The sequence below is a fragment of the Felis catus genome, chromosome D3, assembly GCF_018350175.1.
Source record: "Felis catus isolate Fca126 chromosome D3, F.catus_Fca126_mat1.0, whole genome shotgun sequence".
Classification (NCBI taxonomy): Eukaryota; Metazoa; Chordata; class Mammalia; order Carnivora; family Felidae; genus Felis; species Felis catus.
This window is the reverse complement of record NC_058379.1, coordinates 10,656,442-10,679,058: the sequence shown is the minus strand read 5'-3', so window position 1 is coordinate 10,679,058 and position 22,617 is coordinate 10,656,442. Positions and strand designations below refer to the sequence as shown.

At 59.7% G+C, this 22,617-nt stretch overlaps 2 protein-coding genes across 6 annotated transcripts in view; one reads left to right on the top strand and one right to left on the bottom strand.

Annotated features, from left to right (window-relative positions):
• Nucleotides 1–7,641, top strand: part of RASAL1 (RAS protein activator like 1) — a 30,359-nt gene extending 22,718 nt beyond the window's left edge. For all 5 annotated transcript variants that reach the window (XM_045041358.1, XM_023241441.2, XM_023241440.2 and 2 more), the window contains 8 exons: nt 723–860; nt 1,657–1,798; nt 2,964–3,136; nt 4,094–4,231; nt 4,322–4,457; nt 5,217–5,337; nt 6,202–6,278; nt 6,539–7,641. In XM_045041358.1, coding sequence (XP_044897293.1) covers nt 723–860; nt 1,657–1,798; nt 2,964–3,136; nt 4,094–4,231; nt 4,322–4,457; nt 5,217–5,337; nt 6,202–6,278; nt 6,539–6,678 — 1,065 coding nt within the window. In that variant the 3' untranslated portion in view covers nt 6,679–7,641. The remainder of the gene's footprint in view (nt 1–722; nt 861–1,656; nt 1,799–2,963; nt 3,137–4,093; nt 4,232–4,321; nt 4,458–5,216; nt 5,338–6,201; nt 6,279–6,538) is intronic.
• Nucleotides 7,642–8,275: 634 nt separating this feature from the next.
• DTX1 (deltex E3 ubiquitin ligase 1) overlaps nt 8,276–22,617 on the bottom strand; it is a 34,274-nt gene continuing 19,932 nt past the window's right edge. The window contains exons 4-10 of the mRNA XM_023241443.2: nt 12,065–12,126; nt 11,544–11,705; nt 11,214–11,275; nt 10,575–10,733; nt 10,337–10,498; nt 10,150–10,239; nt 8,276–9,504 (exon numbers count right to left, since the gene is read on the bottom strand). Coding sequence (XP_023097211.2) covers nt 9,280–9,504; nt 10,150–10,239; nt 10,337–10,498; nt 10,575–10,733; nt 11,214–11,275; nt 11,544–11,705; nt 12,065–12,126 — 922 coding nt within the window. The 3' untranslated portion in view covers nt 8,276–9,279. The remainder of the gene's footprint in view (nt 9,505–10,149; nt 10,240–10,336; nt 10,499–10,574; nt 10,734–11,213; nt 11,276–11,543; nt 11,706–12,064; nt 12,127–22,617) is intronic.

The window sequence follows — 22,617 nt, the reverse complement described above, 5'->3', positions numbered from 1 at the left end:
CGGGGAGAGTATTGTCTCATGTGTGAATACAACCCCTAAATAAATACCGGAGCACATTTTTGGGCTAAATACAGCTGGGCAAGTGTGAAAGGTGGGTGGGGAGTGATCTGGGGAGAGCCAGAGGCACCCAGGATAAAGGCACGCCCTCTCTCTGCTTTCCCTCCACTGGAGCTGGAGGAACCAGCCTTGTCTGCGGGTGGACCAGGCCCGGGACTCACACAGAGGGGCCAGCCAGACCGGGTTCTCTCCTGAGCCTCCGCTTCCTCATCCAGAAAATGGGGATAATAGCACCTACCCCCTAGGACTGTCAGTCGTTGAGATTAGTCCTGACACTCAGCACAGTACGGGGGGTCGAATGCCGGAGGGCGTGATGGAGAGCTGCGTGTTCAGATCCTGCCTGGGTTCAAATCTCGGCCCTGCCACTCCCAGCTGCGTGGCCTTGGGCAAGTCACTTGGAGTCTCTGAACGTCTGCTTCCTCATCCGTGAGCGGAAGGGTGCTTCCTTCCCGGGGCTGGGCCCTTAGCACGGGGCTTGCAGTGGAGGATCGGTATTGTTCCTCTGCTTTCCAGGGGAGGAAGCTGAGGTCCAGAGAGAAAAAGCCGTCTTGGCGGACCAGTGTGATCTCCCGGCCCATCTCCCATCCCACTTTCCCTTGCCTCAGTTTCCCCATCTGGGATGTGGGTTTGGGGGGGCTCTTCTCACCTGCGGCTCCTCTTGGCAGGATGTGAAGTACCTGGCCATAAGTGGCTTTCTCTTCTTGCGATTCTTCGCCCCTGCAATCCTTACCCCGAAGCTGTTTGACCTCCGGGACCAGCATGCGGATCCCCAGACCGGCCGCTCCCTGCTACTTCTTGCCAAGGTGCTGGAAAGGGAGTCCCAAAGCACAGGAACGGAGCCGGAAGGCCAAACCTGCTGAAATGGCTTGAGACCCAGAGAAACCTGTCTGAAACACCCATTAGCCTTCCATCCTGAGTGTGAGGGCGTTCATTCCATTATCCAACTTCTTCTCTTGGAACGGAAATTCTGCCCTTTCAGGAGGAAAGTGGGAAGCAGGCTAGTCGTCCTATGCACCTTAGTATGAATTAGGCCATCATTCGCGAAGTGGCCATGTTTTGAAGTTCTTTTCCTTTTTAGGTTTTTTGAAAGCTCTTATTCATTTAAGCAAGCTCCACAGCCAACAGGGGGCTCGAACTCACAACCCCAAGATGAAGAGTCGTGCCCTTTTTTTTGTCCTTAGAGAGAGAGGGAGAAAGCACGAGTGGGGGAGGGGCAAAGGGAAAGGGAGAGAGAGAATCTCAAACAGTCTCCACGCCCTGCGCAGAGCCTGATGCAGGGCTTGATCTCACGCTTTTCTGACTGAGCGAGCCAGGAGCCCCAGATTTTGAGGTTCTGATGGGCTCCAAAGTGTGCATGATAGGGGTCAGGCGGTCCTGGGCGGGGGAACTGAGCTCCGGAGGGAACAGTGTAAGGGTGCTGGGGGTGCGTATCTGTCCCCAGGGAGGGGTAGATATGACTCAGAGCAGGTGCTGCTATGAGTCTCCTTTCACTGAGCACTGATTTGGGAGTTAGGACTTGGGCGCTCCATTCTGGGGCCACGGAAGGCCCTTCCCCCTGAAGTGACCTTGGCCCTGGCATCCCCTGCTTCTTTGTGCCAGGCTGTGCAGAGCATCGGAAACCTGGGCCAGCAGCTGGGCCAGGGCAAGGAATTATGGATGGCCCCCCTGCACCCCTTCCTGCTGCAGAGCATCTCACGTGTGAGAGACTTCCTGGACCAGCTGGTGGATGTGGACGGGGAGGGTGAGTCCCTCTGTTTCTGCCACATCTGGCCTGTCACTCTACTTGGCCCTTGGGACCCCCCCTTGCTCGACCCCTGCCCGCCCCGGCACTGAGACTGTGGACCGGTGGGTCAGCTCGTCAGTCAGCTAACACTCCCTGGCCCATTCTGTGCCAGGTCCCAGAGACGGATAGAGCTCAGGCCCCGTCCTCCAGGCCACCGCGGCCAGTGTGGTGGGTGGATACCATCACGTGGTGTCACGCAACCAAAAAAATATCTATTAAGCGCTTACTGGACGCCGTTCCAGGTGCCGGGGAAACGGCAGTGAACGAGACAAGAAATTCCTGCTCTCGTGGAAGTTTTATTCTAACGGGGACCACAGAATTTGAGTTAGCAAATAACATAGTGTGTTGGGGAGTAAGTAGAAAAGACAAAGGAGGGAAGGAAATGTTGGGGTGGGGGGTGGCAGGGTGAACTTTTAGGTAGGATGACCAGAAGTGGCCCCACTAGGGTACTATTAGAGCAAAGACCCGAAGGAAGACCGAGGGCAAGCCATGAAGATCCCCGGGAAGAGTATTCCAGGCTGGGAACCGCATGTGCAAAGGCCCTGAGGTGGGGGACAGAGAGCAACAGTGAGGAGCCAATGTAGAGGAATGAACGAGGGGGAGCAAAGGAGAGGTGGGGGGGGGGTGGATTGTGTGTGGCTTCAGAAGCAGCTGGAAGGATTTGGGCCTCGATGTGGGGTGAAATGGGGCATGGGACACGTTTCGGCACAAGAGTTGGGGTTAAGTCTGTATCACAACGTGGGGCCCACGTCAAGAGACAGTTGGGTGTGAGTCACACAGGTGCACCGTGTCAGAAGGCGGAGCCCTGGTTGTGAGATAGCAGGGTTCTTGTGTCTGGGCTCCCCAGGCGGCTAGATCCTGGGCCCTCCCTGGACTGACTTCGTAAGACATGCCCCCCACCCTCCCACCCCACCCCCACCCCGGCTGGCTGCCTGCCCCACTGTCTGTGGGGCTCCAGGGGAGGGCTCCTCCAGGTCGACTTTGTGCTCCCCGCCCCACCTTCAGTGACACCCCTCCTCCCGTTCATCCCCCTGCCTCCCCGGGGGAGCAGAGAATCCTGCTCCTGGGCGCACTGGCAGGGCAGGATATGAGGGGTTCACTGTCCCCCCTCCCCGTTTCCCAGAGGCTGGGGGCCCAGCCAGGGCCCTGGTGGCCCCCTCGGTGATTGTCCGTGAAGGTTACCTGCTGAAGCGCAAGGAGGAACCCGCCAGCCTGGCCCCACGCTTTGCCTTCAAGAAGCGTTACTTCTGGCTCAGCGGGGAGACTCTCTCCTACTCCAGGAGTCCTGAGTGGCAGGTGGGGCCCCAGCCCACAGTGGAGGGGTCTCCCTCACAGAGCTGCCTCTTTGTAGGCAGGGGGAAACTGAGGCCCAGGAACGGGGCAAAGACTTAGCAAGTCAAGCTCTCAGGCCAGGCTCTGCTCACGCCTTTGGGCCAGCGTGGGCCCAGGACAGGCACAGGCCCTGTACCTGCACACGCTCCCCATCAGACGTGGACACGCACGGGACACGGACCATGCTTAACCGCCCTGAGATGTTCCCGCCCAGAGGCACATGCCTGGCCGTGTAGGCACGCACGGGCCGACATTCGTTCACTCAGCCACTCATCAAACATTTACTGAGCGCCTACTGTATACCACACAGCGTTCCAGGCACTGAAGTACAGCAGTACACAAGGCCCAACGTCCCTGGTCTCACGGGGTTGCCATTCAAGTCCAGCACCAGCTCGAGCCCGTGCTGGGACGCGTTTCTTGTCCGCACGCCCATAAATGATGGCGAACGCTGGAGAGGGTGCGCAAGCGTATCCTTCCTACTTTGTCCGCAAAGCATGGATTCCAGAGTTCAAATGCCTGGTTCCCAACTGCCTCCACTGGCTGAGTGGCCTCGGGAGGGCCAAGTGACCTCATCTGCACACAGGCTCAGCCTCAGACATTGGTGGCAGTTGACAGGCTGGAGTGCGGGAGGCACGCCCCAGCTGCTGTGCGGGTGGTTGCTCTGACGTCTGGTGATGATGAGAACTGATGCCCATCGAGGTGGTGGCTTACCTAGAGAGCGATGGGGCAGGGCTGGGGGGACTCGCGGCACAAGAGCGCGGACACACACGCACAGATCGCAGAGCACAGAGACGCAGGCTTGAGTGTCCCCCCCCCCACCCCCGTCCCCGTTCCCATTCCCTGATGCACGCCCCCAAAGGAAAGCTGCCCCTGGGCCCCCCGCACCCGGGCCCACCCTGCAGCCACAGCCCTGTCTCCCAGATGCGCTTCTCCATCCCGGTGTCGCACATCCGCGCCGTGGAGCGCGTGGACGAGGGCGCCTTTCAGCTGCCGCACGTGATGCAGGTGATGGCGCAGGACGGCGCCGGGGCACTGCGGACCACCTACCTCCAGTGCAAGGTGAGGCACCGCAAGGATGGGGACGGAGGGTGTCCCTTGGGTCCCCCTCCACCCCTGACCGCCCCCCCCCCCCGCCCCGACTCCCTGCAGAATGTGAACGAGCTCAACCAGTGGCTGTCGGCCCTGCGCAAGGCCAGCGCCCCCAACCCGGACAAGCTGGCCGCCTGCCACCCGGGTGCCTTCCGCAGCTCGCGCTGGACCTGCTGCCTGCAGGCCGAGCGCTCAGGTGAGGGGGCGGGGCGGGGTCAGGTTCCGCCCCCCCAGCTGTCAATCAGCGGGTGCCCCGCCCCCCCCCCCCCCCCCCCCCCGGCGGGTTACTTAACCTTTCTGTGCGCCTCGCTCTCCTCCAGCGGGGAACAGTGCCTGCCTCCTAGGGTTGTTGTGCGGACTGTGTGTTCTCAGCACTTAGAACGCCCACCGGCACCTAGGGCGCATGGCGTGTGAGAGATTTCGTAAAGCACCTTCTATGGGCCCAGCATCCGGTGGTCAAGGCTCGCTCTCAATGAAGACCGGTGGATAACCAGACAAATGTCCCACGGTCTTATAAGTACCAAAATGAGGCTTTTGAGGCTCCAGAGACTGCCTCTGAGCCGGCCGCAGGGTTGGAGATCAAGGAGGGCTTCCTGGAGGAGGTGCTGTTGAGACATGACCTGAGAAGAGTAGGCGATAAGCAGTGAGGGTGGAGAGACTGGGATGGGGTCAGGAAGGGTCGTAGGCAGAGCAAAGCGCCCGAGCAAAGGCCTGGAGGGGGCGCGGGGAGGGCTGAAGGGTCGAGAAGGGCCTGTGTGGCTGGAGCCGGGCCTGTGGGAGGAGGCTGGAGGGAGGGGACGCTGGGGGGGGGGGGGGAGGCAGTGGGACTTGAAGGCAGTAGGAGGCGGGAAGAGTGATTTTAGACGCAGAAGGGTCTGCGCTTGGCGACCGTCTGCCACGGGGGCTCCCGGAGGGGCGGCGGGAGGCAGTGCTGACGGCACCGTGTTCCCCTCAGCTGCCGGCTGCAGCCGCACGCACTCGGCCGTCACCCTGGGGGACTGGAGTGACCCGCTGAATCCCGACGCTGAGATCCAGATGGTGTACCGGCAGCTGCTCCTGGGGCGGGACCAGCTCAGGTGGGCGCCCCCACCCATTCCGCTTCCCCTGCGTTGACCAGCCAGGCCAGCTCCGCGCCCCCCTCCCCCCAACCCTCCCACGGCCTCCCCAGCTCATTTATTCATTCTTTCCCTGTGCATCAGCTGACTTCCTGGCCGGGCAGAGCGTGGGGGCCCCAGGCGAGGCGGGGAGGCGTCCTCAGGCTGGCCCTGGTGCAGAAGTGGGTCCGGGATCTTTTACCATCCCGGGCTCCTGGGACACGGGCACAGACCGTGGATGTGCTCCTTTCTCCCCCTGGTTGGCATCACCACCGGTCAGTGGCAGAGATCTGCTCCAAGTCCTTAGAGAGCGGGTTCTGAAGCTGGCCTGACCTGGGTTCAACGTCTGAGCCAGTCGCTTACTGGCTGTGTGATCTTGCCCCCGTTGCTTACCCTCTCTGTACTTGTGTCTTTTCATCTGGGAGATAGGGACAGTCACAGCGCCTGCCTCTTGGACTTGTCCCGAGGGTCAAATGAGCTAATACAGGTGAAGTCTTTTTGTCGATGCCTAGTCGCAGTTAGCTTTCGGTAAATGGTAACAGTTACTATGCTGTGCAGCCTTAGGCGAGTGCTTGACCTCTCTGTGTCTCAGTGGACTGTATAATGGAGCCAATAGTAAGTACCTACCTCAGATACATTTGTTGGGATCGCGAGGTGAGTTAATACACGGGAAGGGCTTATAGTAGCGACTGCACTCTGTCTTTGCTGTGATGTCGACAATGGTCGCGGTGGTGGTGACGACCGGGAGTCCTTAACGCCTCCTGCAACCAGCAGAGGACCTCTGGGGTAGAGAACGAGATTGGGGATCAGGGACCAACCTTGTCTTTTCTCTCTTGCAACTTCCAGGATGAAATTCCAGGAGGATTTCAACATAGCTACAAGCCCGGAGGCGGATACAATGAGGGCCTCGGGGGCCAAGGAAGGTAAGGGGTCAAGGGGCTCCCTTTTCTTTGCCTTCTCGGCCGCCTCCTACAACTTGTCAAGCACGCCCCTATTTCCTCCCCCCGCCCCCGCCGACTCCCCCTTTTCCGGTCCACCAGCAGGTGCGGTGAGTGGGGAGGATGGAGTGTGTGGGTTCTTGGGGGCACAGGGCCGGTCTGGAGCCTGAAAAGCCACGGGGACTGGGCTCCGGGAGCCTGCCCTGGCCCGGCTGAGCCCCCGTGGCCCCTTGTCTCCCTCCCAGGGGCCTGTCCTGAAGCCCTGGCCCGGCAGAGAGAGGCAGCTGGCCGTCTCCTGGAGGTGCTGGCAGATCTGGACAGAGCCCACGAGGAGCTCCAGCAGCGGGAGCAGCAGAAAGCGGCCCTGGGTCCCCCGGGGCACTGAGGAGATGCCAGAGCCAGCCTGGAAGGAGGAGGAAGGGGCCATCGGGCCCCTCTCAGGGCACCCCGGCCCCTCTCGGCTGCCCTGCACCTCGTCGATGCTGTGGCGCGGATGCTTCTGGAGATCTCCCAGTCTCTGTGCCCCAAGTCCAGAACCCCAGGCACGGAAGCCCTCTGGCAGGGGGCTGGCCTTGTACTGAATGAGTCTCAGTCTCTGGGCTGAGGCAGCTGGGAGTGGACGGGAGAGAAGGAGCCTGACTCATCCGGTTCGGCTGAAAGTCTCTGCTAAACCGGACCGGCCTCTACTCACACCGACAAGGCCATGGCCCCGAGCTGCTGGATACAGCCGGACGTGAATCCCTGATGCCCACGTGGCCTTGTTGCCCAGACAGGCACGAAAGAGGCTCAGCCCTTCCTGTTTTCACATCTGCCGATCTGCGTCACCTCACTGATCCTCCTGAGCCCTGCCTTGGCCGAGAGTCCTAACCGCAAGCTTCCAGAATCGGGTTCCCTTAGGAATAATGGGGGCTGGGAGCCCAGTGCCGCCAGACTCAGACCCCTGGAGCCTGGGATACCTTGGGCTAGGCTCTTGTCCCCTCTTTGAGCCTCAGTTCATGCTGTATAAAATAAGGGGGGAGTGTCTAGATGTGTGGCTGTCAAACTGGGTTCCACGGAGGTGGCTCGGGAGCCAGGGAGGGGTTTCTCAGACTGTGGTCCAAAGCTCATCCCCTAGGTTGTCTGCTAGCGATGCAGATGCTTGGACCCCACCAGCATCTGCTGAATGAGAATCTGAGGGAGTGTGGGTGCAGGGATCAGGATTTTTAACAAGTTTCCCAGGTGATACGGATGAACGCAAGATTCGAAGATCATGGGGCCGGGAGATTTTGCATATTAGGGTTTGAAGTGAGATCTTGAGAATGAATCACAGAGGGTAAAATGAGAACACCCACTCTGGGAAAACCGGAAAGGCTTCCAAGGACTCATTTCTGGTTTTGTGTGACTAGAGGGTGGGACAGAAACCAAAGTATGTATCTAGGGATAAGGGGGACCGGGAAAGATGCAGCGCTATCCCGAGAGTGGCCAGCAGGTGTCGCCTGGAGCCGCAGCAGCCGCCACAGCCACCCAGCATTCTGGGACGTTGCTGAGGCTGATTGGAAGCGTGTTGCAGATCCCGGGCTCTGTCTCTACACAGAACCGGGCCCTCCTCCCTTAGGGCAGGGGCTGGGGCTCCAGGAGCCGATCACGATGTCGCCCAGCTCCTCCGTGTTTTCTCCGAGGCTCTCAGCCCCCCAGCCCAAGTCCCTCATTCCTAGCATTGTACCCGGGAGCTGCTGTGTGCGTTGCCTTGGGCTGTGCTCCAGAGAAGAGCACGTTCCGCCCTGTCCTCTTGGGTACCCTCTGCCTCGGCCACCTTCACACCCGCTGCGTACCCGGGGACAAGAGAATTATGGAGACCCTCCAGCCCCAGCTGCCCAAGACCGAGAGAGGCAGTGGTCCTGGGGTCATCGTTTTGTTGCAAGCTCCCCGGGAGGGTGGGCCAGAGGCCCCCCAGGAACAGAGCCACCCACCCAGCCCCCGTCTCGGCAGGAAAGAAAACTGAGTGAGGAGGAGAAAGACCATTTATTTCTCCACCCACAGTGGGACGGGTAGGTTTTCCAAAGAGCAATCGCTGGCGTCCCTTTAAATCTTGGCTGACTTCCACCGCGGCAGCCAATCAACAGAGGCGGAGCTGGTGAGTTGCCTGGGCAACAGGCCCCTGGTTGGCCAAGACCATCAGCCACCCCACTGCCCACTCCCAAGAAAGGGAAATGGACTCGTTGCTGTCCGGTCTGCTTTTTTAGACCCGCTGGCCTAAGCTCGGCCTCATCCAGCCTTTGGATCTCGGCGTTGGGAGCGATTTGGCGGAGAGGACAGGATGGGGAGGAAAGGAGAACAGTGCCTTTATCTGGGACAGACATAGGCCTGGGGACGGGAGGGGAGAAGAAGGAGGTGAGAGTCCCAGAAGGATGAAGAGACACAAGCACAAAACAAGGTCCCTCTAGTCCCCCTCTCTCTGGCCTGCCCCTTTGCAAAACTGCTGACTAACCTGGGGTTCTGCCCCCCCGGGGCCCACAAGTGCCCATCAGTGGGTAGCAGAGGGGGGCCCCTTTCCCCCAGGCGCTTGAGCTGAATCCCGCCTGCAGACAAGCCTACACAGATGTGATAGAGACGCGGGTGGGAGTCCACATGGAGTGTCACAGGGGTCTTCTGTCTCTTTCCCCCCAGCCTGGGGGTAAGTAGAGGCACGTGGGTGTGCGTGCGTGTGTTCACCAGGACGCGTGTGTTTGCGCGAGGGGGTGGGGCTCTGTCTTTCCCGTAGGGAGGTTACTGTGGTTCCGGTGTTCTCTCCGCCACCCTCTCAGGGAGCTACGGGTCGGAGCCGGCTGGCCTGCCATCCTCCTCCCATCGTTCCAACCGCCATCAGCCAAATCCCCAGGACGCTTCTGGCTCCTTCCGCGGGCTCCTCCCCAGCCCTGAACCCGGGCCACCAGGACGCGCCTGGCAGAGGGAGGCAAGTGCCGGACCAGGGGCAAAGCAGGAGGGAAGGTGGGCCGCCCCCGGGGCCTCAGGCCTTGGCTGCAGCCTCGGACACGCCCTGGGCTGTGAGCTCGGCCAGCACATTGTCTAGGTAGCTAGCGTCCGGGTAGCCGTGGCCGGTGAGGTTGGATCCAAACTCGGTCTTGTGGTGGATCTCGTTCCACACCACGGTGTCCGACTCGCCTGTGGTGTTGGACGTGCCGATGGTGAAGATGAGTCTCCGCTCCCAGGCGGTGATGAGCAGCCTCAACACCTGGGGGACAGGAGTGGGGACAGGAGGGGGGGGGTGAGCGGAGGGCGCGGGCAGCCCCGCCCCTGTGGCTGGAGCCCCTCCCGCCCAGCCTCCTCCTTCCTTGGCCGAGCTGTGGCCCTCTCACTACCTGCTAAGCCCTGCGGCATTCCCACAGGCGCCCAGCCTGGCCGCTTCCTTCCCTAGAGGGACCCCCCCCCCCCCCCCGCCCGCAGTGAGAGCTCTTTCCAGGCTATCTGCCCGTTTCATCTGGGTCTCCAACTGAAGGTCCTCGGCTGTGTTCACTTGACTACACAGCCATCTTGTGACTTCTTTGGCAATATTCAAAGGCCTGGGGATTTCACGTGAAAGTCAGAATTTCTTGCTTCTCTTGAAAAACAAGGGAGGCAGACGATCCGTAGTGTACCAGCTGTGTGATCTTGGGCAAGTTACTTGCCCTCTCTGAGGCTAAGTTTCTTTATCTGTAAAATGGGGTCAAGACCTTGACCTCCTCAAGCTGGAAATGAGCCCAGGTGTGTGAAGCCACCTGGCGGGGCTGGACACGCACTAGGAGGTGATGGTCAGTGTCGGTGCGGGCAGGAAACAGGGATTGGGGGTGAGGGGGGTCCCCGGCCTGCTCCCACACCCCCGCACCCTCCCAGCACCCACCTTCCGGCCCTTCTCGTTGTTGGGCAGGTAGCAGTGACGCGGGAAGCCTCTTGCGGTGAACTTCTTGCCTGGGTTGGGGTGCTCAGGGCCCTGTGGGGGGCGGGCAGCAGACGCTTGAGCCACGGACAGGTGTGGGGGACCTGTGTAGGGTTCCGAGGGGCGGGGGCCAGGGGCACGGGGGCCTCACCTGGATGCCTGTGGGGATGTCGTAGACGATGCGGATGGTCTGGGTGTCGGCGAAGCCAGGCAGCGAGTGCGGGATGAGGTGGAACTGCATCTTCCCGGGCGGCTGGGTGCCCGTCTTCTCTCCGTAGATGGCCTTGCACGTGGGGCACTGCAGGCTGCCGTCCTGGGGCAGGGGAGGCCGGCGGTGAGGCCCCACCCCGCGGCGTCCCGGCCCCGCCCCCTGCCCCCGCGCCGCCCACCTTGTTGCCATTGGAGTACATGGCCACGAGGCACAGCAGGTGGTACATGTGGCCGCAGCGGCCCAGGCGGCCCACGAGCTCTGGTCGCACGCCCTTGTGCCGAAGCACGCCTTCGTAGCCGGATGCTGTGACCAGCCGCTCCATGCAGATGGTGCAGTCCTGACGGAGGGGGCGCAGAGGGGACACTGACGACGGGCCAGGGCACTACACCCTCGGGTCAGCGCTGCCCCTTGGCGGGAGCCAGGCCCCAGGCCACCAAGGGTGGCGGACGGCCCCCTCTCCGGTGCCCCCTTGTCAAAGGGAGGGAGAGAGAGGACACCCCCATACACTGGCGACACATGGCAGAGGTAGAGATGACCCCCCACCCCTCTCCAGGGGGATTAAGGCAAAACTTAGAACGTTGGGTGGAAAATATGCGTGCAAATAAGATTCGAAAGCCGTCAACCATCCAAAGATCGGTAAATGTGATTCTATTAAACCTAAGCGTTTCTGTCCATCAGAAGACACTGTGAAAAAGGGAGAAGGCCAAGCCCGAACTGGGGGGGAGAGACTGTAACACACGGGGCCACGGGAGGAGAAGGGAGGTCAGGGGCTGGGCCCTCGGTCTGCCCAGGCCAGTACCCTCCACTGGGGGCTCACCTCATCGGGCGGGTTCTTCACCTTCTGCATGTACCTTCGAACCACATCCTCGGGGTTCTTACCTGCAAGGACACAGCGGGCGGGCTGGAGGGTGCCCAGGGTCTCCGCCCTGAGGGCTTGGCTCGGGCGGGGGGGCGGGGGGGCACAGGGGTTGGCAGGAGTCACATGCCAGCGGCTGATGTAATCAGAGTTGGTGGCGGAGGGGGTCAGGGGCCAGGGAGCGGAGATCAGGAGACGGAGGTGGAGGCCTAAGTCCTAAGAACAGATGGGAGTTGAGGGGTCAGGGTCAAGGGTTAGTTAGTGGGGCCAGGGTCGGCGCGGAAGGCGTACTCTTCTTGAGGTGCTTCTTCTTGGTCTTGCGGCACACCCCGGGCACGCCGGGCACGGGCTTGACGTCGCTCTTGCTCACGGGCGGCGGGTGCAGGATGGGCTTGGGGGCCCGCGTCAGGCACACGGGCAGGCCGGCGGCACACAGCAGGATCCCGGTCATCCCTGGGAACGCGGCCGGGGCGGTCAGGGGGCGGAGCGCTCTCCCGGCCCCGCCCACCCAGCCCTCCCGCCGGCGGGAGGACGCCGCAGGCCCCGCCCACCTGCTCCGCCCCGCCCCCCGCCCCCGAACGTGGGGGCCCCCGGGTGGGCGGGCGGGGTGGCCCTGGGCCCCACCCCAGCTGGAAGCCGAGTGGAGCGCCTTCTGCGGGCCCCGCCTACCCCGGCGTCGCGGTCCAACGGTAGGGGGCGTTTCCTCTGGGCCCCGCCCACCAGCCTCGCCAAGGGGCGGGGCCACAGGGCAGACAGGTGGGGCTGCCTCCTCGTGCGCCCCGCCCTTCTGCCCCTCCGGGGCTGCATCTCACCTGCCAGGGCCGGATGGACGGGCCCCGTACCATTCAAGTTCTTCACCGGGAGCGCGGGGACCCTGAGGGGAGAAAAGAGGCCGCAGCTGGACTTCAGCCCCACACACCGGAAGAGCCGAGGGCTCTGGTTTGGCTTCCGGACATACCTGCACCTCTGTGTCATTTAGAATATGACCGCCAGGGACATAGACATCCTTCTCTTATGGGGTGGGGTGTCATTGGGACCTCTGCCCCAGTTACAGTGGAATGAGTACTGACTCTTCCCTACTCCCTTGGGAGAGCTTGGGGGCCAACAGTTCCCTTCCACTGGCCGCTGTGCCGGAAACCCAACTCCTAGTGACGTAGCCATTCTAGCATTTCTCCAAGTTTCCTATATGGAGCACTAGTGCCTATAAAAGGTTCTGGGAAAGAAGGATTCAGGGAGCAAATGAGTTATGAAACACTTCACTGCCTCCTTGGAAATTCACAACATATAGCAGCATCTTAAAGGCTCTGATAAGTCCTGCATAAGGAACTATGATTAGCAATGATGAATCCAGGTTTTCCAAAGACATTTCACACGGAACACTTTCGTCCCCCCTCTCGAAGATCTACTGATGACAGTTCCTGTAACTAAGGCACTGTCCCCTCCTCAGATGAAAAGGCCCCAAGAAAACATAGCCCGCCTCCCCTCTTCGCCTTTCCCCACCAAAGAGCTCTCTGGCTTTTGAAATCAGCCAGAGCTGCTCTCATAGCTCAGCTTAATAAGCACTAACCGTCTGGCTGACACGCAGCTCATCAGGCACCTCTCAGAAGCCCGTTTCCCATCTATAAAGCAGCACCTCGTGTTTGCCCTGAGGAGTCAATGACATTCTGCCTGTCAAGGGTCCGGCAGAATTCCTGGCACCTAATAAAGAGTCTAATGGCGTTAACCACCACCATCGCCCCGTGGACGCGCAGGCCTGGCGGAAGGGTTCCACCTCCCCGCACCTCGGCCCACTGAGTCATGGAGTGTCTTCTCTTCACCTGGGAGAGGAAGCCGTGCAAGGGTTGCAGTGACGAGCCTGGGCGAGTCACTTCACCTCTGTGGCCCTTGGTCTCCCTACCTGTAAAATGGGATAACGATACCTCACCCCCAGGGCTGTTGGGAGGGCTGCCTGAGAAGATCCGCGGTGACCTGGACCGTGTGCCCGCCTGCGTCTTCGTGACTTCAGTGCTTGGACACGCAGGTGAACTACTGTCTTGCCGTCGACGGGCACAAAACGCTGGATGGATGTCTTGATGGACAGGAGTGTTCTCAGAGGCCGGGACGCCAGAGGGGCCTGGGGGGTGTGCCGGGAAGGGACGGGGGCCGCGACAGCTGGGAAATTGCTGCGACAACCCCCTCTGCCTGGCTGCTCAGGTCTGAGCCTGGCCGGGGCTGCCTGGTCACCTGCCCCTGGCAGGCACAGAGGATACTAGGGAGCTGGCTGGGAAGCATCTTTTAGCAAATGGTATGCTTGGCAGGCTTGGGTGCAGCCACAGTGGATCCAGAAACGCACACGCACACACACACACACACACACACACACAGACCACCCCAGAGGCATGCACACACACACCTCCACGCAGACACACAAGCACGTGGACACATCCACATGCCAGGGAACACAGGCGTGGGGAGCAGATGTCAGGGTCCTCGAACACTATGGTGACCCAAGGCCACTGAACACCGCTCCTGCACGGGTGCTACTGGTGGGCGGGCACCGCGGGACCCCCGGCGCCCGGCCAATCGAGGTGTGTGTGGGGAAAGGTGCTGTGCCTCCGTTTCCCCACTGTAATGGGCATAAAGCCTTGTGAGGGTCCAGTGAGGTAAAACACGCAAAGCTCATAGTTTGGGGGCAGGGCTGTGAGTGGAGGACGACTTTCTCCTTCTAGCAGCCTGCTGGGAGCCCAGAGACGGGGCTGAGTTTCCATCCGACCCTCTCGGGGTCTGTCATAATCCTCCAGGACCTGCCTAAAGGGTATCACCTAATCTTACGCCTCCCCATACTCTTCCAGGAAAGCAAAGAGGCACATACCTCAAGCTTCTCCTCTTCCCTGCCCTGTCCTTCAAAAGAGTTCCTCGATGTATTTAGGTCTCCCCGACCTCCTTCCTTCCCCTTCCATCTCATGGAAAAAAATCCTTTTCTCCAGGGCTATCCGTAAAACGGGGGGCACGGACAATATGTAGCGTGCAAAGCACTACTCCTTATGGCCCACCTGCGGCAGACATCACTAATCCATCACTGCACGCTCTCAAGCTGAGCAGAATCCTTCAGGTCAGGACGGCCCCTACCGATCAGTGAGGACAGTTCGCTACCCGAGGTTTACCTCACGCCCAATGTCTGGTCCAGCTCATGCCCCTGGTCTTGCTGAGTCTTTGGCCTGGGAGTTAGGGAGCGGGGGGCGGGGGGGGGGAGTGCTCAGAAAGGGTTTTAAAAATCTCAGCTGCCCTACAATTCCTGACACCCCTTAAAAACCACAGGGCTCGATTTACAAAAATGAGACTTGTTCCCAAGAAGAAGGTTGTGAGTAGGCTGTGATGGTGGGGGCTATTTTTTTATTTACTCATCAAGAGCTGGGGAACAGTCTCAAGGCAGCCCCCAGCCTCTCTTGACGTGCAGGCCCCCCTGAGAGAACCCAGGGTAGCAGGGTTCCCACGATGCCCGAGCGTGGGAGCCACCCGGGGCCTCCTTTTGATGTGGGATGCGCTGTTTCCTCCCAGTCAGCAAGAACATCCTTCTGTCCTGGACAAGAGTCTGCTGCCCGCAGGCCTCCCGGAAGGGGGGTCGGCCCTCACGCTGCGCTCCACCCTCTCGGGGCCCAGCCTGGCAAAGGGTAGGAGGAAGCCGTCAGCACCCGCTTGAGATCTGCTCTGACCAGGAGCCAGGCCTGGCCACCCCAGTGTGGAGAAGGGTCCCGCTGCCACACTGGTTTCCCTGCTGTCGCACCTACCTCTGCCTCAAGGCCTGTTCCTCCTCTGCCCTCAACCTCGTTTGGCTCCTACCTTGCTCAGAGAAGAATCCGACCCCCTCACCCTATGTGAGATAGCCGGTACCTAGCTCTTTGCCCTGGGCTCACCCCTCGCCCCTTCTCCCCCAGCCCCCCTGGTCTCCCTGCTGTTCCTCGAACACGCCAGCTGTATTCCCACCCCAGGGCCTTTGCACCTGCTGAGCTCTCTCTCCCAGAATGCTCTTCCCTGGATGTCCTCAAGCCTTAATCCCTCACTTGACACAGGTTTCTGCTCGGGTGTCACCTTGTCAGAGACCTGCCCTCCCATTTTACTCCAGAGAAACCTCTGTCTCGGCCATTACCTTATTGACTGATTGATTTAGCGCTAACCATGACCTGATTATAAAGTCAGGTCTGACCAAGCCTTCCCTGCCTCTGTGACCTCATCTCCTACCCCCTCCATCTCTCTCCCCCGGACACATCTGCCGTGGCTCTAACATAGTCTGAGGCTTCTGTCAAGGCCTTGGCACTTGCTGTGCTCTCTGCCCAAAGGTCCCCCCCCCCCGATGCTGAATGGCTCACCTAGGTCCCTGCCGCAGTGCCACCTCATGACAGAGACCTTTCTAGGCCACCTGACTTCAACCCCAGTATACGGCACATAGCAGATGCTCCATAGAGCCCTGTTGCATGAAGGGAGGAGGGCGGGCTGAATTTTGTGGGAACGTCCTGCGCGGATGACTCACGTGTACGCGCTCAGGCCCCTTCTCCCTGTGTGTTCTGTGCCCATGGGTGAAGTGAGTCTGGAAGCACATGCCCCAGAGAGACACCCTCTGTGGCCTCCAGTCCCCTGGAGGCTCTCTGCCAGCACTCCTTTTAGAGTGAGCGTGCTCAGTGGGCACCCTGCACGACAGCACAAGCAAACCGACAGAGTCCCAGAAATGCTCCGCATCCCACCCGAGGGCAGAGGTTCCCTGGCGCGGTTCTGGGGAACCCGGGCATTACACGGAACCGTCTTCCTGAATGTGCCACGGACAGGCGGGCGGGGGGGTGTTCTCCATGGTCAAGAATTCCAGGTACTCACTATGTGCCCGGCATCATTGTCACACTTCACTTCCTCATCTAATCGTCCCCCAACGTCTGTGACGTCCCATCTAGAGAGAGGGAAACTGAGGCACAGAGAGGTGAAGTAACTTGTCAGGGGTGGGACCAGGATTCCAGCCCAGGCTGTCAGACTCCAGGGTCTGTGCTCTTAGCCATGCCACGCTAACCCAAGTTCTCTCTCCATGGCTTAGGGGCCTAAGCAGGAGGCTCTCTCTGAGAAAGAAAAGAAAAGAAGAGAAAAGAAAAGAGAAAAGAAGAAAAGAGGAAAAAGAAAAAAAAGAAAAGGGAAGGGAAGGAAAGAAAAAAGAAAAGAAAAAAGAAACAACCAGAATTCGCCTGAGATACAAGGGACGGAGGACGTGACTTTCCTCCTTGCCAAGAAAGGACCAGCAGAGATGCTTCACATCTGCACTGGCTGGGAGGCGATGTTCAAAGACAGGATGAGATAATGTGACATTTTCCTAGCTGCTCACACTGTTCCTCACACTGTTCCCTGCCCTTTTCCTGCCTGGGTACCTCTGCCACACTGTTCCTCCTGCCTGTCCATACTGTCTATTCCCAATTCACATCTGTCCTTTGAAGACAGGTCCAAGGGCCACTGTCTTTCTTCACGAGGCTTTTTTTGATCTACCTCAAGTGGATTCCTATCTACCCCTTCTTTTAATTCCCTAGAGACCATGGATGATGTTGATCTTTTTTTCTTTTCTTGAAGGATACAGACATTTTCTATCTCGCTTTCTAGTTGTGTGGTTCCACGCCTACCTCCTCCGCCAGATTGTGAGCTTCTAGAAATGTGTCTGAACCGGCCCTGTGACCCTGGGATGGCAGATGAAACTCCGCGCACGTGGGTTCTCAGGAAGTACTGAATAGAGGAAGAAATTGGTCTACTAGCTCTGTGGCCCCTTCGGTGCGGGGGGGGGGGGCTGGTGCCCTTAGAAACAGCAGTTCTAACACCAAATGTCCCCCCGGACACAAGGTGGACACGGGTGGCAAATGCATGAGGTGAGTGCTACACTTCCGCACCCACGGCAGGCATCACCAATCAATCCCGGCACTCCCTTCCACTGAGCCAAAACGCAACTCCAGACTCCTCCTCAGGAGTGCTCCAGGAAGACGTTAGTTACCATTCAAGCGGAGATGGTGCAGGAGATGAAATCTGTTTGTCATCTGTTTTGAGGGACTGAGGCCAAGAGAGGGGAAGTGACTTCACTAAGGTCACCCAGCTGGTTAGTGGTGCACCTGGCACCAGTTCCTGGAATTTCTGAGTCAGCGGCCGGGGCCGACCCATCCGGGCTGATGCGCGGGGCCATCTGGAGTTGAGTGGGCTTTCTGAGCCCACTGTGCCCTACAGGCGGGTTGAAGTTTTTGACCGCGGCCCTGGAGCTGGCTCAGGCCCAGGGAGGCTACATCAGCTGCACAAGTGGACCCATCTGCTTGCTCTGGCCACTCCTCCCTGTCCCAGGAATAAAGGGGCCCAGGACCCCCGGGAGGCAGGAAACCACATGGACACGTCCTTTAGCGCAGCCGAGTTTCCATCTCTCTGCCCACATCTGGCTCCTGTCCTCCCCCTGCCCCCATGGCCAGGGCAGGCCCCAGGCACGTCGCATTCTCTGATGATGGTTTCCAGGTCCCATGACTGGCCTCAGGTGCCCTCAGGACACCTGGCACTTGCCCTGGAGTCCCTTGGGAGGCTCCAGCCTCAGTCATTTGGGTCCAAGTGGGTGACCAGGGGGCAGAAGTGAGAGTGTCATGTCACGGAAGAGGGAAGTTGAGCAGCACCTGGGGATCGCCCACGTTCCTTGGGCCTGCTCCCCTCGCCCGCCCCCATTCAGTGGCCCACTCCACCTGCACCCGACCCCCTGACGCCCACAGTCCTGGGGCCAGCCACGTCCCCACTCTCACCCCCTCTGCAGGGCTTCAGACATCGAGGACATCACAGTGAGCTCCGGGGGCCCCATGGGCCCAGCAAAACCCACAGGCCATCAACGGCTGCTGTGTGGAGGCCTTGCTCACTTCCCCTTTCTGCCTGGACAAGCCTCTGAGCTTCTATGGGCCTCAGTTTCCCCTCTGTCAAATGGGACCCCTCATCCCTGCCCCTGTCCACTCCTAGGGGAGAAAACGGTGCAGAAGTCCCCTAGAGAGACCTTATGAGGGGTGGCCGCCATTTAGGGCCAGATTTATCCAGGGGCCTGGGAGCTCAGCACCACCCTCCTTCAAACCCCGGGTCCCCTCAGGCCCCCAGAGCAGTGCTCTGTCAGGGGAACCCAGGCAGGGGGAGGGGGACGGGGAGGGGAGGGCTGGCGGTTCCCACGGCCTGGGGCTGCCACTTGCAGACAGGAGTATGTGGTTTGGCCTCCCAGGGAGCGGGGCAGGAAGTGCTTCAAGTCTGGGGCTTGGGGGTGTTGGGTTTGACCTTGTGGTGAGGCGCCGCCGGGAGGGAGGGAGGGAGGGAGGGAGGGGAGACTGCACACCAGCGAGGCCAGGAAAGGGGGGAGGGTGGGCAGGCCAGAGGCCTAACGGGGACACGGGGACGCGGTGAGGGTGAGACTTTTTCATGTTGTATCTTTCAGCCCTTTGGTGTTTTTGAAGCACCGAAATGTAATGCCTACGAAAAAACCGGAGAACGAAATACGAATTCTTTAAAATGAAAACGTAGGGGCGCCTGGATGGCTCAGTAAGCATCGGACTTCGGCTCAGGTCATGAGCTCACGGTCCCGGAGTTCGAGCCCCGCGTCGGGCTCCGGGCTGACCGCTCGGAGCCGGAGCCGGGAGCCTGCTTCGGGTTCTGTGTCTCCCTCGCTCTCTGCCCCTCCCCCGCTTACATTCTGTCTCTCTCTGTGTCAAAAATAAATAAAACGTTAAAAAAAAACAACAACAACAGAAGGAAAACACCCAAATACACGCATATCGTCCAGACCGTCTCCTGTCACCTGCGTTGGTCCCGCCTATACCATATTCCCAACATCCAGAGGAAACCTGTTACAACAAAGTCACAGCCTGCTGGCTTCCATGTCACGCAGAATAAAAGCCAAAGTCCCCCCCCCCCCCCCGCCCCGGCCTCAGGGCCCGGTAGGACTGGCCCCATTTTCATCTCTGACCTCTTCTATCACCACTCGCCCTCTGCAGCGACTCTAGCCACACTGACCTCCTCAAACATACGGGGCCCGCTCCTGCCTCAGGGCCTTTGTACAAGCTGCTTCTCTGTCTGGAATGCTCTTCCCCCAGTTCTCCGCGCGGCTTGTTTTTTAACCTCCTTTGGTCTTTGCTCAAATGTTACATTCTCAGTGAGGCCTCTTCTGACCTCTTTATTTAAAATTATATCCCTGTCATCCGTGCTTATGTGTCTTCCGCTATTTTTCCTCTGCAGCAGTTACTTCTCCCCGGACCATGTTCTAGAATTTATTTACATATTGCATTGTTTGCCAGTCACTAGACTGTGGTTCCGGGAGGGTCGGGATTATCCGCCTTATTCACCCTTGCCTCCCCAGGGCCCCAAACAATGCCTGGCACACGGGAGTTGTTCGATACATAGGGGTTAATTCATTAAAACAAACAAACAAACAGATGAACGTAGGGTATAAGGAAGGTAAAAAGAAACAGCAAACTGTGACAGGTAAAAACATGACGGATAAAGGGTTAATCGGCTTCATGCAGAAGGAGCGTGTGCAAGTCAATAAGGAAGCAGCAAATGGCCCAAGAGGAGGCGAAGCAGAGGGAATACACACGTAATTGGCAAAAGAAGGAGGCACTGGTGGCCAGAAAAACAGGGAGAAGTTCTCAGGCTTACCGAGAACCAGAGGTAGGCAAATGCCACTCGGGCGGCATGTCTGTGGCACAGCTCAGGTTGACGTGATGTACGAGTCTGACAGGCCTGGAAGGGAGCAGCACGGCTCCCCACCACTAGCGGGTGGTGTAGACGGAGGAGACTTGAAAACGCACGCACTTTGACACCCGGCCTCATGCTGGACAGCGGCCTGGGTTGCCGGCCCCGCGTCACAGGTGCAGACACTTGAGGACCAGAGGGGACAGGGAGTCCCCCTGGGGTCCCACAGGGAGAGGAGGTGCCGAGGCCGGGCCCCGTCTGAACCCCGGGGTTCCCCGACACCCTGTGGAATCAGGACCGGGTCTCTGGGGCCCTGGCAGGAGTTCTGGGGTGGACAGACGGGGAGGGGTCAGGCACCCCGATACCCTGGCCAACTGGGGATTTTGAATCACAGTCCTGACTGGGGGACCCGGAGCGAGTGTCAGCCTTTTGGAGCCTCGTTTCCTCACCCGAAGAACGGGGGAAATCGGACTTGCCAGGTTGGGTTTCTGTGGGCATTAAGACAGGCAATGTCTGTGTGTCAAAGGCGAGAAATGAGGCCTGGGACAAAGCAAGTGCCCAGTAAATGGAAACAGGCCTGCAGCTGTCCCCTCTCCCCTCCACCACGTGGGGTGGAAACTCTGAGTCTGCCCCACAGCTGTGTTCCAAAGTGCTGGACGCTGCCCTCTCAGGAGACAGGGCGGATCGTCCCCACCCCTGCGTGTCCCCCAGGCCCAGGCTGCCAGCTGGCTCCCCGCCCCGTCACAGGGGCAGTGGAAAAATACCCAGGCCAGAGGGACACTCTGGCCCCACTGGGCAAGTCGGTGCCCCTCTCTGGGCCTCTTGCCCTGTTCTCCACCCAGGGCTGAGATGCGGGTGTGAAATGATCCTACGGGGTGGGCGACTTTAAAGCTTTGCATGTCACGGGCCCTCCGGAGCCAGCCAGCACGCATGAGGGGTGGCAGTTTTAGCTCCCTTTGTCAGATGGGAAAACTGAGGCTAGGGGAGGGAAGCCATGTCCCCAAGGTCACCCAACCGGGAAAGGACTAGACTCTGGGTTCGTCTCAGTCCTGAGGGACAGAAGGAGGTGCAGAGGAGAGAGCGGAGAGGAACAAGAAAGGCAGGGAGAAGGAACGACAGACAGACAGATGGACACAGAGACACAGGGAGCCACAGAAAACACTGTTACCAGTTGAACCGTGCCCTCCTAGAACATCTATGTTGATGCCCCCCCCCCCCCCCAGGCCCTCAGACACTTTGGAGACGGGGTCCTTGGAGAGGGGACAAGAACGAGGTCCAACAACGTTAGGGTGGACCCTAACCAAGGACTGGTGTCCTCACAAAGAGGAAACCGGACACATAAACCCAGAGGCAGAGGGATCGTGCAGAGGGCCGTGAGGGCTCTGGGGTGTGGGGGACCAGGGCGGGGCTGGGGGGTGGGTGGAGCTGGCTGCCTGGCTCCTCAGAGACCCCCATCTCTCCCCTCGTAGGCTATGCCTGGGCCTCTCTTGCCCCGGCAACGGAGGCCTCAGCCTGGGGGAGCCAGGCTCTGCTCCCCTGTTCACACGCCCCTCGTTCCCCCTCATTCCCAGGCAGACTCCACTCGGAGCCAGAGTATTTTTAGCTGGGGTTCCTCGGAGAGGAGGCCTGGGGGCCTTGACACAGGCTTGTCTGGCTGGGCAGGGTCTGTGTGGCTGGGGACAGATGAGAAACCCCTCGACAGTTTGCACACCCCCCCCTTTCTCAGCCAATGTCTGTTCTCAGAGAGGGTAACGACCATTCCCAGGGGGAGGAGGGGGGGCACGTGGCTGGGGAGACCAGAGGACACGTTTAATGGTCAGCACAACACCCCCAGGGAGAAATTCTTCTTGTCCCCACAGCCCTCTTGAGCTCAAGCACACTCTATAGCTCCCCACTTAGGCAGCACCAAGCCCGGGCTCCCCTAAGGCCCCCACAATCTGGCTCTGTAACCCCCCCCCAACTTGGGAAACATCTCACCCCCTACTGTTCCAGCAGGAAACCCCCATCCTTGTATGGTCTCTGGAACCTGCTGGATTCATTCCCACCTCCACTCCTTTGCACCTGCATCTGCCTGAGATGTCCTGCTCCTTCTGACCGGCCCCTCGCACCTCCAGCCCTCCCCGGCATGTGCCATGTTCTCCAAGCCCCGCTGAAATCGCCTATGCTGTTCCCTCTACCTGGAATAGCCTTCCTCGGATCTGGCTCCCTCCTCAGAGGGGTCTTCCCTGACCCCCCACCCCCCGTTCCCTCGCCACCCTACCGCCCTGTCCCGCTATCTCCCCGGCACTTTCCTCTCTCTCCAGCCGCTGTGTTCATTTACTCATTTGTTTGCTTGCTGCATAGGCCTGTCTCCCCACCAGTCTGGGCCCCGTGCGTCTTGCTCAGTTCTGTGAACACACACCCTCGGTACATATTTGGAGAATTAATATCGGGCCCTAAAAGCTGAGCGATTCCCAGCCTGCTCTGGAACCGTGGATGGTACGAATTTCATCAGCGGCTAAGACGTTCACTTCACCTGGAAACCCGCTGAACACGTGTAGGGGAGTTGCACAGGGTTCCCGGAGCAGGACACGTGCCAGTATTTTCTTTTCTTTTCTTTTTATCCTATCCTATCCTATCCTATCCCATTCCATTCCATCCCGTCACAAGACAATTCTGGTTACAACCTTTCGATGTC